General features: G+C 35.0%; 1 protein-coding gene across 1 annotated transcript; it reads right to left on the bottom strand.

Moving 5' to 3' along the window:
* Positions 1-4,965: 4,965 nt before the first annotated feature.
* On the bottom strand, positions 4,966-13,857 carry LOC127983588 (ras-related protein Rab-15-like). The gene is made up of 7 exons (XM_052585784.1): positions 13,422-13,857; positions 8,425-8,485; positions 8,276-8,336; positions 8,073-8,150; positions 7,549-7,638; positions 7,367-7,432; positions 4,966-7,230 (listed from the first exon to the last, which is right to left on the bottom strand). The coding sequence occupies exons 1-7, from the start codon at positions 13,543-13,545 to the stop codon at positions 7,072-7,074; spliced, it is 639 nt and encodes a 212-aa protein (XP_052441744.1). The 5' UTR covers positions 13,546-13,857; the 3' UTR covers positions 4,966-7,071.
* Positions 13,858-16,000: the final 2,143 nt, after the last annotated feature.

Genomic DNA, 16,000 nt, shown 5'->3' with positions numbered 1-16,000 from the left:
CTCGCGATAGCTGAGCGCAGAGGGGAGCGTGATTTGGAGGCTTATTGTATCTGGGTATGGGCCCCCTACGGACAGGGTTGCCGTAGCAACAGCACAATTTATGTGCTGCACGGTTAGCACGCGACTGGTGTTCTGTTGTCTTGGGTAATGGGTTGAAATGTCCAACATGTGCTTAACTAAATCTGTGTATTGTATTAATAGCAGTGGTATCCTAAGCATAATGATTAACACTTTGATTACTAGTAAGAACAGTTAGTGCTTTACCTCATTTGAAACCTTCTCCTGTTGTACTGTGAGCATTTTTAAATTATCTTTGCTATTTGCAGAGTTGGGAAGTAACATCATTAAATAATTTAATTTCAAAATAAACGTAACACTTCTACAGTTAAATGTTAATGATGACAAATGGGTTAACATTGCACATACAGATTTAATAGATTTCTTTCCCAAATTGACTGCTTTTAAATATGACATACCAATGTTTCAGGAGTTTAGGACCTATTTGGGGTTATGTAAGTTATATGCTTTATTTTTTAAGATTACCTTTTTCTCAAAGCATTGTTAGATGCTAGTGTATCTTGTCATAGCTATGCAACATTTTTATTTCAAAAACAGTATCAACTATTAAACAGATTTCAAAATCTGATTTTGTGGTGGTTTCACTTTAAATTTTAAATCATCATAAACTTAATTTAAGGGATTTTGAAAGTCTTGACAGTAATGAGGGTTGTATTAAAGTTAACCCTGCCAGGTCTAAATGTTGGGGAACTTTCATTAGAAATGTAGAAAAATTATCAAATGTACAGTTTATTTATTATTATTACTCTGGCACAATTTTCACCAATACATTTTCAAAACTTTTAGTACTAATACCACAACATATCATCAAAAGAGCACTTTTTCCAGTTTTCCACAATTTTCAATTGTGTTAGTACAATACACACAATCACAAAATATCCTTTTCACTACACAAAATTAATGTTTTATTTATGTAGATGTTTCAATCACAGTAACTGCCTTTCATAAAGCTATTTCTATCAAACTTTTCATTAGCATGACTTCTCATTCAGTTTAATTTATTTGTCTATTATTTAATCTAACTAATCTTAAGGGTTAACCAGTTAATCATTTGGTTCATCTTTCAATGGTTTCCATATAATGTGATTGCAGTTTAGGGATAAAGAAATGCACTGAATTATTTTACATCAAGAGTGATTTATCTAAGATGATAACCACTATTTTGTAAGCGTGTGTGTGTTTTTGTGGTTCAGCTTAACCCTATTTCATGGGGACAAAATGTTCCCACAAAGATGGTGTGTGTGTGTGAAAATACAAGGTACCTCCTTAAATGTAACTATAAAGTGTAGAAATTAATAATAATAAGGAATAAGTGGTTTTGTCAAAACTTTTGTGCAGTATTTCATGTATAGTTCCTCATACCAGTGCATGTTTACTCATGCCTCATAACTGTTCCAAAGAAAAGTTATCAGAGTTATCACATCAAGAAAATAAAATTCAGTGTTAAAATAATATTTAGTTTGTCACCATGACAACTGGCTTGCAGTTCCTCTGTAAGATGACTTCATTTTGGTCAAAATTACTTAATTTATACACTATGCTTCAGATTTGAGTAAAGCTACCACTGCAGCACAGATTGTCCATATTTTAGGACAGATGTTTTATTCCAAGAGAAATAACGAGCACATACAATCCAAAATGTGATGTGCTCATTGAACACATGGCAGGAGGTTAATCTGTTTAAAATGAGTGCGCTAGATTCCATTCTCTGTTTTGTGAAAAATTCCATTAACAAACAGAGTTTGAGTTGAGAGCTGCTCAATTTCAGGGAGAAAATGAATGAAGTTATGAGTTATAAATGAAGTTTGCAAGGATTATCATCATAGCACACAAACAGAAATCATAATGTCGAACAGGTTGTTACCCTCTGACCATTCCTAATTATTTAGGAATGCCTTTGTCCTGTCTGAGCGATCACTACTTGACGCCCCCTGCATGTTGGCCACACAACTGCATGAGTGACCTCACATAGGAATGTCTTGTCAGGGATGCTGGGGGAACAGGAAGAATGAATCCCATTCATTTACCCATCCACTCAAGCGATGCAGATACACTAATACAGAATGCCATGCAGAAAGGTGACAAGATGTTGCTGAGCACACAGGGTCTTTGTGTGACCCAATGAAAAGCCCAGTGCATAGAGTGTGTGAGGCCTTCAAAATGGCTGATGCTCTTGTAAGTCCAGGGGTAGGCAAGTTCAGTCCTGGAGAGCCGCAGTCCTGCAGAGTTCAGCTCCAACCCTAAAAAAAACCTCACCTCCCTATAGACTTATTACTCCTGAAGACATTGATGAGCTTGTTCAGGTGTGTTTGATTAGGGTTGAAGTTGAACTCTGTATGACTGCAGCTCTCTAGGACTGAACTTGCCTACCCCTGAGTTAGTCTTAAGTGATTCACATAATTTAGCAAACAATTAAGTTAGCCCGTGTTGTTTATTGTTCATATTTGTGTTATTATATTAATAGAATCAGCAAAGTAATTACCAAATGCCCACGGAGAGAGATTAATGACTGTCAGTTATATACACATATGTGTGTTGCAAGACTTTATTAACATTTCCCTCAGAGAAGCGTTATTAAATCCTAATGGAAGTTAGCTATTGCAGTTGCAATAAGAAATCTTGATAATCTGTTCATAGGTGCACAGTGCACACAGTGCGGTGTGGAGAATGAAATTGGAGATATCGGTGCTGAACGTTTCTCCTGGTGCTCTGAGATTCACAATGCCTGAGCCAGTATCGTAAGGCACAATTCCCTGGCTGCTTCCCAGCTGACTCCAGGCCAAGAACCACACAGACACATTCAGTGTTTTACCCACTGGAAAAAAAAAAATATGCATCTGTGGACTTATCAGAAAGGAAAACGTATAATTGTACATAATTGTTTTCAAATGGTATTTCATGTAATATTTGAAAGCTCAGACAAAATGCAGAAACCAATTTGAAAAAGGATAGATAGATAATTTATATTATAATAAATTGTTGATAGGTAGATGTATATTGAATATGTTGTTATATATTTTGACAATATATTGCATATTATATATAATGTATATATAACATTATTTTTTATAGTTTTTCTGCCTAACAGTAAGGTAAACCATGATAACACCAAATGTACATTTAGCTGTGCATATGGAAAGAAAGATCAAGCAGGCTTCTCTTATCCTTTTTCAACATCTCCAAGCAGGTATAAAGGAGAGATGAGACGGCAGAGTAGAAAGAGTCTGAATGCTGTGAAGTTCTCTCAGAGTGCTTAGCATTCCACATTGTGCATCTCCAGAGCTCAGAGAGCCAGCGTGACTCACTCTGGTGTGAAAGCACAGTGTGGCGAGGTGGGAGGATGACAACACAGTGCTTAGCAGAAGTGTCCTGAAGCTGGACCCCCCCTCTCCTCACCAAACGCCCCCGCTGCATGCGCACGCACCCCAAAAATAATACTAAAGCACATCTTGTTTCTCTCTCTCTCCAATAGATGTATTGGTTTATTTCTATCAGTGCCAGGCGAGTTTTTTTTCTGAGCAAATCAATGATTAAATGAGGATAGGTGAGAGCCAATTGCATGGAAGTATTTGGTTATGGCATGACAGAATTATCTAGGAAAGGAAAACTGAAGGGAGCTAAGGGCTGTTTTTACAGCTCTCCCTTTCTTTCAAAATCAGCCAAATCAGTTTAAATCAAAAGTGAGACTAATGACAGTAGCTGGATTAAAGTTCTGCGCAAAAATGGGAGTCAAATATGTTCTTGTGTAATCTCAAGATTCTTACATAATAACCGTCATTCTGTTATCTAAGTTAGCCCCTCGTTTTTTAACATCTTCATCATGTGTGGGGGGCTTGAGTTCCCTCATGCAACTAGACAGTTGATGAGACCTTGTGAGATATAAAAAGTCAGATTATTTAGCTCAGACATTTCATTAGCAGCACTACACAGAGCTCTTTCACTTGGCCCACACTCTCTCAGAGATGACACATAATATTAGAGCCATCGTCAAGAGAACACATTGTGACACCTGAATAGATTTACTAACAAGCCTTACAAATGCATCCTCACACACAATGCACATTCAAATGAAGTATTTGGGTAAAAGGTAAACAGCAGAATTAGGCAAATCAATGAGCCTTTTAGTAGAATGTGAAACATTTGTGCGTTGATGTGAGCCAAGCAGGCTTAGAGCATCCCAATAATATTAATGAAGATACATGTTTGTTTTTGTAAATAGATGTACATGCATGTGAAGTATTGCATAACTATTTTGCATAAGTCGTTCTGATTTGTCATTTGAGAGTGTGGGGTAACAAAAAATATAGCCTTTTGCATATAGATAGTCCATTAAAAAAAATAAAATTCTGTCATTATTTATTCACCCTCCTGTATTTCCAGGCCTATATGATTTTCCTCTCTAGAACATAATATTTGGCCCATGCAATTAAAGTTATTTTCATAGTATGGATCTCATCTCAGCTCATTTTTTTATCTAATAACTAAGATAAATAAATGCTTTAGAGGTAGTCTAATTGTAATGGAAAGTGTTACCAATCAATTAAACATTTTTCAAAATATTTTATTTTGTCTTCCCCAGAAGAAAGAAAGTGTTTGTTTGTAGGAATTACATTTTATTGTGTAATTGCACTGCAGGTCTAATCGTTGCATCCATCTATGTGTAGCTATTACTTGCTTACAAACTAGCTGCAAACATGAGCGTGAACCATAACATTTGCTTATTTGCTTAACTCAGTGCCAGTGTGTTTTATCCTTTATCATGCATAACTACATTCAGACAGACGGATTTCAGCTTTGCAAAACTGCCTCCTAGTGTTGCCTTGTGGTGTTGCACTTACAGAGAATTTGATCTCAAAATTCCTTATTATAATAATAATAAATCAAACGTTACATAATTAGATGTTTATTCATAACTATACATCCCCCCTTAAACAGAATCACAACATTGCAGTTTATATATAAATAACCACATACGCATTTAAATTTCTCAGATTTTTTTTCATGGACGTATTTCATGAAACAACAGATAAACATATCAGCATTATTCAAGAGTTCATTTAAATCAACATAGTACAATGCCACTTGCACATATAAATGCTGCAATAGTGTAATATACATTGAATCTTTAGCAATACAACCCATGTCATTACAGTGATGTACACCGCCATCAATGCTGGGCATCACAACGGTTCAGTCTGCATATATTTCCCTCCAGTTTGTATGGGTAAGATGTTGATTTAAGCAGGAAAAAACATTATTCAGTGTGCTGTGATGAAATTAAACCACATCAATTCCGGATTCATTTATAGAGTAAAAGTTGAAACATTCCAACTATTCTAATCAGCTAAATAGTGATTATTGATGGAACAAGTGAGCTTGATGTAATATTGGTATAAAATACCGCATTCAATCATACTACTTGAGTAAATTAGTGAGTAACCTCAGATTAATGAGATCAAAATTCCTTGCATTCATTTACAATCACAGTGGACCAGAACTGTTAAGCAGCATGTTTAGTGACTATTTTTTTCAATTTTTTTCTTTTAACGAAAAGAAGCTTAGAATGTTACAGTGACGTGTGAAGCTTCATCATTTCATCATTCAAGAATACATTTATTACCTTGAAAGAGCAAACATTGGTCAAGTAGGTGCAGTCAAGGTTTCAGAATTCAAGATTTTTATAGAAAGCCAAATCAAATCTGAATAATATTCACATGAAGTCCCAAAGCAAAACACAAGGAAAGAAGAATATGTTAGCATGAGCACCCCAGCCATACAACCAGGAATACTTCACCCAAAAAGGACCATTTGCTTAAATTCTATTCACCCTCATGACTTTTTTTAATCAGAATATATTTGGAGAAATTTAGCAGCACATCACTTGTTCACCAAAGGATCCTTTGCAGTGAATGGGTGCCATCAGAATGAGAGTTTAAGCAGCTGATTAAGAGCATCATAATAGCCCACATGACTCTAGTCCACCAATTAAAAGTGGAAAGCTGTGTTTGTAATAAACAAATCATCATCAAGACAATATCCATAATATTGCTTTCTCTAAATCAGGAGAGATATATGCACAGATCAAGCACTGTTTACAAGAGAAAAAAAAATGTGTTGGTGTATTTTGTTGTAAGAAGACAATAGCAGGTGGACTTTTAGTATGGATTATGGAAATTTAGTTTAAACTTCAAATGCCTTAATGATGGATTAGTTTCTAACAAACACAGAACGTTTGACTTAACAAGACATTATTTGATGGACTAGAGTTGTGTTGATTACTTGTGGATTACTGTGAGTTTTTTACCAGCTGTTTGGACTCATTCTGATGGCACCCATTCACTGCAGAGGATCCATTGGTGAGTTAAATGTAAAAAGTAGTGCTAGATTTCTCCTGTTATGATGAAGAAATAAACTCATTAGATAGCCTGAGGGTGGCTAAATATTCTTGACATTTTCTTTTTTGATTGAACTATTCCTTTGAATAAACCATTCTGTCAGTGCTGCCTAACACTTAATCAACTTGTATTTTATATTTGTTACATTTAATATAACGTATGACAGACTCTGAATGTGTGGCTTGAATGAGTGTAATTAAATAATGTACAACTGCACAGCAGTGGCCTTTTGATCTTGATTTTCAGAATGAGGGGAAAAACGGAAGAATTATATATATATATATATATATATATATATATATATATATATATATATATATATATATATATATATATATATATATATATATATATACACACACACACACACACACACACACACACACACACAATATTCTTTAATGTTCCATCTTAATGTATAGTAACTATAAAATAAATAATGAATAAGAAATAATATTCTTAAGAATCAGCAGGAAATAAGCCATTAAAGGCACCAAACACTGGTTAACAATAACTGTTTTGCAAAATGAAATTCAAAATGTAAATGCAACATAAATATGGATATGAAGTGAAAAAGTAGTCACGTCACTTCCTGTCCTCAGCACCAGCAGGACTTGCGGGTGTCATCGCTAACATTACACAATCCTTCCTGCTCCTCCAAAACAGCCAGATTGAACTCATCGTTCATGGATCCTCCCAACAAATCAAGATCCTTCTTATTGGCTTGTAAGACTAACTCAGCCAATCGGGTGAAAGACTGTAAGATAAATGAAAAAGATAATACAAATTTGCAAACAAGAGGATCACATGGTTGCATGGCTTCACCATTCATCCAATATTTATGTACATAAAATACAGAAATAATGAGAAGAAAAAAATATATAAAATTGTACCTCTGTAATGTTGTGGTTGGTAAAGGCACTTGTCTCAAAAAAATCCATTCCATAAGCCTTGGCAAGCTGGAGCAAAAAGAAGATTTAGAAGAAAGTTTTTAACTTCGGATTTGTTACATAACAGAGGAAATGAGGAGTAAATAGCAGTATGACTGAAAGATGCAGTGCAAAGGATCATTTACCTTATTTCCCTGTTCTGTAGCTACTTGTCTCTTGTGTTCTTCATCAGACTTGTTTCCAACAAGTATCTTCTGCACTTTCTCAGGGGCATACTGATCAGAAACAGAACAGACGAGAGGAGAGACTCAACAGAGGTAATGGATGGAGCAGAGCAGAAACAGACAAATATTATATGAGATACAGGATTCATTTAACAGAACCAGTATTGGCTTGATATTCATAAAGTGTTCTGTTGTCATTTTGTGGGAACAAATGGGGTAAAGTTTTAAACCTAATATACAAATAATACAGTGGGGTCCAAAAGTCCACAATGAATATTTGATCATCTTTTTATTTTTTTTCTATTTTAATTTATTTTATTTTATTTTATTTTAAGTGTTTAATTTCTGATAATAATATATAAACTTATATAATAATATATAAACATGAAAAACGCAAAATAAGGGAAATATTAAAAAGATATTAAAAAGAGGTAGGTTATATTTAGTTACAGTAAGACAGATATGCTTAAACTCCACAGGCTCACCTCATCTACATCACTGGCCCACTTCATGATGTGCTGGAACGAACGCTCGCTTGTGATGTCATACACCAGAAAAATGCCCTGTTGATACAGATTACATTTCACTCCACCCATACATAATAATGAGCATTTATCAGTGGACAACAACAGGCATCCGTATTAGATCTGACTCCAATGTTAGAGTCAGTGAGATGTTTGAAGATCACCTGTGCTCTTCTGTAGTACTGCTTAGTGATGGTCTGATATCTCTCCTGACCTGCTGTGTCCCTGCATACACACACACACACACACACATCTGATTAGCAGAACCAGTGGATCAAACACTGTTATATCATCACAGAACAAGAAAACATACCATATCTGTATTCGCACTTTAATGCCATCTATCTCCAAAGTCTTCATTTTGAAATCGACACCTGGGGTAAAAAAAGAAAAGCATTTCACAATGATTTCAAATAACTTGAAAATATGTCCTAATATTGACACAACTCATCTGTTAAATCATCTTCAGGCTCTAAGCCAGATCTAAATGAAATCTTTCAGTGTAATCAGTGCTCTCATGAAGTTTACTGAACCATTCAACTCAGACTCATAAAAAGGCAGTGAAGTAATAAAGAATATGAAGCAAAAAGAAGCAAAAATGGTGACGAATACCAGAGACAAAATGTATATTAATTTCGATGCAATTTATTAAATATTTCTATAAAAGGGTATATTTTTTTGTCTAGAAATATGCATAGGTCAAGCTTAAGAACTTGCAAAATTTATTTTTTTAATCACTGACAATAAAACTCACAGCATAGAACCTAAAATAGAAATAGAAATAAGGGTAGAAATAAGGAAATGGTTTACATGGAAATGTCAATCTGAAGTATATATTTTTATATTTAACATTTTATCAAAAAGGAGCTAGATAAATACACCTAAACAGCACAGAATTAAAATCAATTGTTAATACTTGACCTATGTTCAATAAAAAAACAAACAAACATCAGAATTCATTAAGAATTCAGAGTTTTATATTTAATGCAATTTCTTTAGACACATATGAAGTAAACATGAAAGTGTACTAAATAGTAAGAATGACGTGTTCTTGTAAGGTGTGAAACCATAACGAGATCTTGAGCCCTGAAAGCAAACACCTCTCTTTTAAACCCGAGGAAGGCAAGAAAATAAAGCCACAGCAAAAGCACAATAATAAATGGGGATCTGTCAATAGGTCCACTGCAAACACATTCCAGCTCCCGGAAGAGTTGTTTTGTTTCTAGGAAGTTCCATTCTCAATAACAATTATGACTCCAAAACAACAAGAGTCGGTTGTCTCTTGTATTTTTAACATGCCCTAGCAGCAATGTGATAATAAAAAAAAAAAACATCAATTATATATATATATATATATATATATATATATATATATATATATATATATATATTTTTTTTTTTTTTTTTTTTTTTTCCAAAGGATTCACTTGAGTATGCAAACACAAGAAATACTAAAATAAGACGTGGGTCTCATCTTGAATACAGCTCTATAGCCTCCTCTTTATTAAACTGCATTAAATAAAGCAGCTGAGAAAGGTCATCTCCACTGAATTGGTTGTCCTGGGGCAAAGTAAAATAATGAAAGAGCTGCCCTTCCCATCCTCTCTTCCAGAATCTCAGCAGTGAAAGGACAACAATGCTGTGAAATACTGCAAAATAAGAGCAAAACCAAACCAACCACACATAAAGTGATGCAAATATAACTATAATCCTTTTCTCATAAAAGAGTAAGCTCACCGAATAAATTAATTATGGTTAAATAATTACAGCACATTTCCACAGTATCATCATCATTCAAAAATGATTTGCTAACACCCCAACCCCCCAAAACATAATAATAATAATGAGTGCACCTTTAAGAGTTTTTAGGTCAGATTTCCTGCATATTCTCAAGGGCAGTTCTGATGGCTTTTTGATTTGATAAACCAGCTTTCATCCAAAACCCTTTTATTTTAATCAACACTATACAGGGGTGTAAAAAATACTGAGAACAGTACATATACTACACCATATATACTTGAAAATGAAAACTCTTTTCTGCGTTTTTAAGAGATTTTAATAGATTAATCTAGAATTAGTGGTCAACTGACGTCGTTTTTTGACAGCTGATGCCAATATAATTTTATTTCATTTAATTAATATTTTAGGAAACTGGAATGATTTATAAACAGATTAAAACACAAATGTGTAAAAAATACTAATACTTTAGATTACTATTTATTTTTCATCTATCTATAGCAGGGGGTGTCCAAACTCGGTCCATGAGGGCCGGTGTCCTGCAGAGTTTAGATCCATTCCTAATTAAACACCCCTGAATCAGCTAATCAAGGTCTTATTAGGCATACTAGAAACTTCCAGGCAGTTGAGTTGAGGCAAGCTGACTCTGCAAGACACTGGCCCTCCAGGACCGAGTTTGGACACCCCGATCTATAGCAATGGTTATCCTGAAAAGGCATTAGGCTATAGTTCAAAGTCTGTGTCTAAAAGAGATAGTTCACCCAAAAAAATTATATTTTGACCATTTAAATAGATCTTTTATTTAATTTGTACTTTTAAATCTGCACAAGAATAGGCTACTTTGAGTAAAAAACAATTCTTTACTTTGTAAATGTAACTTTACAGGTTTTACTTTAGTGTTAACATGACAACGATGGTTGGTTTTGGTTTTTGAAAACAACAACGTTGTCAAAACGATCCCCAATCATAGGGACTGGAGGAAAACAAATGAGCTTTTTTTTTTGTTTTGTTTTTTAATAGTTTTCACTGAGACTATAATGGAAAACTTGCACTTTGAAATCGGTTTTCAAAAGCTCTCAAAATGCAGTTGTTGTGTAAATGAAAGGCAAAAACACATCTACAGTTTTCAGATTTGAATTGATGTCTGTGTCATGAAAAAACCCCTGATGAAAACAAAGTACCATTACTTGGATTTAACAAAAATCAAATAACTTATAGATTCCCCAAAACACACTAAAGCATTGTATTGAAATACTTTAGACTTCTGATAATGTAAGGTTTCTGAGCCCCAAAATATTAAAGCAGACGTAATGGGCATTTGACAGATGCTAATAGGTATTAAACTTGTCATAATGTGCCAGAGCTGCAACAATTGATTCATCACTTTGACACTTTTCTTCTGAGACAGTGGCTAATTGGAAATGGAAATAATTATTCTAACAAGGCAACAGACAGATATGCTGGTGATTAGCACATACAAATTTAGTCTAATTTATCTTGTGTTGACAGCATCATATACAATTGACTATATAAAGCAATGAAACAGAAATGAGTTCATATCGTTTAATTTGTTATCCTCAAACTAATCAATTAACCGCTGTTTTCTACAGCAAGAATAATTTTGCATAGCAGCATCCTGCCTCGAGGCAAATAGATAACATTGAAGAACCATTTGCTAATGCTTCAAATTAACTTGCAGACCAAACAGATATCTCTTCCATTGTGAATAACGTTTCAGTACACAGCGCTAAGGTTCTTGACAGCCCTAGTATCATAATATATATGGGTCATAGCCCTGCGGACTAGAGCTTACTGAACCATGTTTTAGAGCAAGACACCGGCCATCTCTCAGGACCAGACTAAAGCTTTTATCTCCTGCAGTTAAAGATTGTTCTGTATCACATCACTGCTTAACCAAAAGAGATCCATCCCAGCATATTAAATAAACATTAGCGAGACAGACAGCAGGCTGCAGGAATGAGTCAGGGCCTCTGATTCCTTATTGATTTGGGGGATATCATCATCAGGAAGAATAGGAGGGTGTTCTGAATCTTATGTCTTATTTCAAGAGTAAGCCACTTGATATTATCTGCTCCCCTGGAAAACCAGAGAGAGTTACACAACAGAGCATACCCTGAACTTTTGCAAAATAACAGCCTGACATTCACTTCACACCTAATGAAGCATGTGATTTAATTGAGGGATAACATTTTTGGTACAAGTTCAGCATTTCAAATGCTTCATTAAAGGAATAGTTTGGCCAAAATGTGAATTTTAACAGCATTTATTCACCCTCACATCTTTTAAAGCACACATTTTTCTTGTGTGGAACACAAAAAGAAGATTTTACAGAACGACATGGATTTCACAGTTCACACAAAAATAACAACTGAATCATTATTTACTCACAATCATATCATTCCAAATCCATTCGACTTTCTTCCTTCTGTGGAACACAAACTTGGATATTTAGCAAAATGTCCCAACTGCTAGTTTCCATACAGTGAAATTGCACAGGGACAGTTGTAGTCATCATTCATGTTCATTGTATGGAAAAGAGCGGCGAAGACATTTTGCTAGATCAAGCTACTTTTACAGTTTCCATGGCAGCAAAAAGGTTTGGAAAGGCAAGTAAACAGCTACCATTTATTTAAAAAAAAAAACTTTATACACGAAGAAGAATCTAGTTTACCTCACCTAATAAGCATCAAGTATAAGTGAAGTATTAAGAACAGGTTTGTAGTGACAAGTAATAAAGTGTCCTTATGCATATTGCAAATTAAAAATATACATTTTTATATTACTGGAAACTGTTGTAAAATAATCTCTCTGTTCATCCTCTTCGAGTTTGTAAATTGGCTGTTGTCAGGACATAATGTCAGCCCACTGGGAAAATGTCCCACTAGACCAAGCGCACACTTTATGAACACCAAAATGAGAGGTTTATGAAAACGCTTTTTAGAACCAAATTTAGTTTTTCATAACATTCAATAAGTCAAAATAAATATGACCCTAATGCTGGGAATTCTTGAAAGCGTACAACAGATAAACAACAGAAAAAATAGTCATTTTATAGAAAACAGTGTTAGAGATTGCAATAAAAATCTGAGCGCAGCTGAGGTCAAAACTTTCAATTTAGTTAACGCTGATTCCATTTCATAGCAATATTGAACTTGCATAGAACAGCATGTATGAGTTGGAAATGGCTGACAGGACACTTTTATGCATCAATATTTTAGTGAAAAATGCATGCAATAACACACCTGCGCTTCCTGTGTCCTCACTGCCATTCATGCAACCTATGATTTTATAACTGCATTTTATTATCTATAAAAAATTATCTAAAACAACAACTGTGTAAAAATGCAACATTTGAAGACCTCACACAAAGATACAGTCATGCATCTCAGAAACCGGTTGTGTGAATGCATCTCACTATGTGGTGTAATTCTCAAGCCATTCTTTTCACGGCTCATAGACTATAATGGCCCAGCGCTGCTATGGGTTTTCTTATCGGTATGTGCTGGTTGTTCTGCAACTCTTTGAACGGATGCATGAAAGTAACATTCTTACCGATGGTGGAAATGTGAGAGGGATGAAATTCATTGTCCGTGAATCTGCATAATAAACAGGTTTTGCCGACACCGGAGTCTCCGAGGAGCAGGAGTCTAAACAGCACATCATACTGTTTGGCCATAGTGTCTTATGATCACAATTAAAGGAACTCAGCGTCGGGTTTCCATGTCCACCCTCTTCACAGTATCATCTTCTCGCTTTTTCCATCGACTGGTCCGTGCCTACGTGCGGATTCCCCGAAAGTCTGTGTAGATGAAGCAGGAGTCGATGTGAACAGAAATCGGTCAGGAAGGCTGCTGCTGTGGAGCTGGTGGGTGCGGTGGGCTACAGAACGACATCCTTCACACCTCAGGAAATGGGTGGAGATTACGGGCACACAGCATCACGATTTTGATACTGATTTGCCCTAGATTCATTTTATATATACCAGGACTGCGTGGATAAAATGTAGCCATATGTTTACACTGTAATACTGTCAAAATGAATATAGAAATTGGGGCATAAAACAAATTAAATCGGCAACATCAGCATTTTATACAGTCATAAATTAATAGCGGACACGTTTTTTGCCTGTTTCCAACCAAAAAAAAAAAAAAAAAAAAGCAGATGATGGCTGTTATAATTAGCGTTTGCCCGAATCGTGACTGGGTGAGTCGAATCTTTTTGATGAACCGAACTAAACGATTCGTTCATGAATCGAACTGAATCCTTCTTGAATCACTTGATCGAGGACTGTCATTTGAGACACGTCCGACATGGCTACTTAAGAATTTTATCACAGCGAGTAACTTGTTTTCATTCAACATATGTAGATGAATTTGAGTATTGCTTATTGTAAACATAAATTATATTTAGCTTATTTTAAATCAGGGGTTTTCAAAGTCTAAGACAGAGGGCCTCCCTTTTGACACAGCTTACCCAGTGGCGCCCCCCCCCCAAAACACACACACACACACACACACACACACACAAAGATAAACACACAATGACAGACTGTTAACTCGCTTTTATTATTATTTGTGTTAACATTGCACATGTGCAGTTATTTTTAGAGTAATAACAAGTAGGTTAATATAACGTTTTTAAAACTAGGAAATGAAACAAAAACCACGATGGATATTTTTTTAGCAATTTAAAATTGCAATAACTGTCCACCCCAGTCAAAACAGTCAGATTACCTGTAACAGAGTGTGGAAAGAACTTTAAACAACGCCAAAATGTAAACATCTCTACTACTGATGAATATGCTTACATAATTATATCCCTACCTTAGTGAGCGGTATGCATTTGTTTCCTTGCTGCCCAGAGAAGACTAATTCGTGGTTGCAGTGACGTCAGAAACAGACCGAAGGTCATCCTCCACTTGAAGACGTGAACGATATTTGTTCTTGATGAATGTCAGAACAGAAAATCCTGATTCGCACAAATACGTTGAAACGAATGGTAAAATTTTCCTCAGTGCCCTTTGTGTAAGTTCAGGATATTCATTTTGAATAGAGAGCCAGAAATGTCCAATCATTTGCTCCAGTAATGATTACTAGTCAGATCAATCAAAGCCTCTTCATCTTGTATAGACAGTGCGTCACTTTCTGCTGGCTTGAATTTGAATGGATCGCGAATCCACTCGTGCTGGATTGTCTCGTTGGAAAAATAGTGTATGAATTGCAAATTCTAAGCTACGGCCTTCTGGGTGAAAAATGTTTCTCATATTTTTTATTTTTTTAGTATCATTTAAGTAAAAACATTCAAATATAATAAAAAATACTTATAATAATTAAACTCAATTATATTTTTAATTTATTATAATTTTTCCTGCGCCTCCCCTGACATGCTCTGGCGCCCCCCAGGGGAGGCGCGCCCCACACTTTGAAAACCCCTGTTTTAAATCATCAGTGTTAGGCTATGTGTGTCTACATATGACTTTATTACCGTATTTTCCGGAATTAAATCGCACTTTTTTTCATAGTTTGGCTGGTCCTGTGACTAATAGTCAGGTGCGACTTATTTATCAACGTTAATTTGACATGAACCAAGAGAAAACATTACCATCTACAGCCGCGAGAGGGCGCTACATGCTGCTCAGTGCTCCTGTAGCCTACATTGAAAACAGAGAGCGCCCTCTCGCGGCTGTAGACGGTAATGTTTTCTATTGGTTCTAAATAAATGCGACTTATAGTCCAGTACGACTTATATATGTTCCTCGTCATAAAAAATTTTTCAGCTGATGTGACTTATACTTAGGTGCGACTTATAGTACGAAAAATACGGTACATTTTGTAGGACATATAATATGTCACGTAAGGTTTTTTATTAAACAGAAATCATACTGTACAATCATTAAAGAGCATACGAATATCAAATGTATCCAGTAAACAGTCTATACATATAACCAAAATGTACACCCAAGAAAAAAAAATTACACAAAAACAAAATAAATAAAGGAATAAATGAATAAAATGAAAAATAAAATACAATTATAAATAGCAATGATTAAAACAATATAAATTAATTAAAAATGTTGAATTTTTTAAGGATGTTAGGTACGATCACAGTCTATGAGTAACTGATTTGTAAAT

This window comes from Carassius gibelio, chromosome B20, assembly GCF_023724105.1.
Source record: "Carassius gibelio isolate Cgi1373 ecotype wild population from Czech Republic chromosome B20, carGib1.2-hapl.c, whole genome shotgun sequence".
Classification (NCBI taxonomy): Eukaryota; Metazoa; Chordata; class Actinopteri; order Cypriniformes; family Cyprinidae; genus Carassius; species Carassius gibelio.
This window is presented reverse-complemented; position numbering and strand designations above follow the sequence as displayed.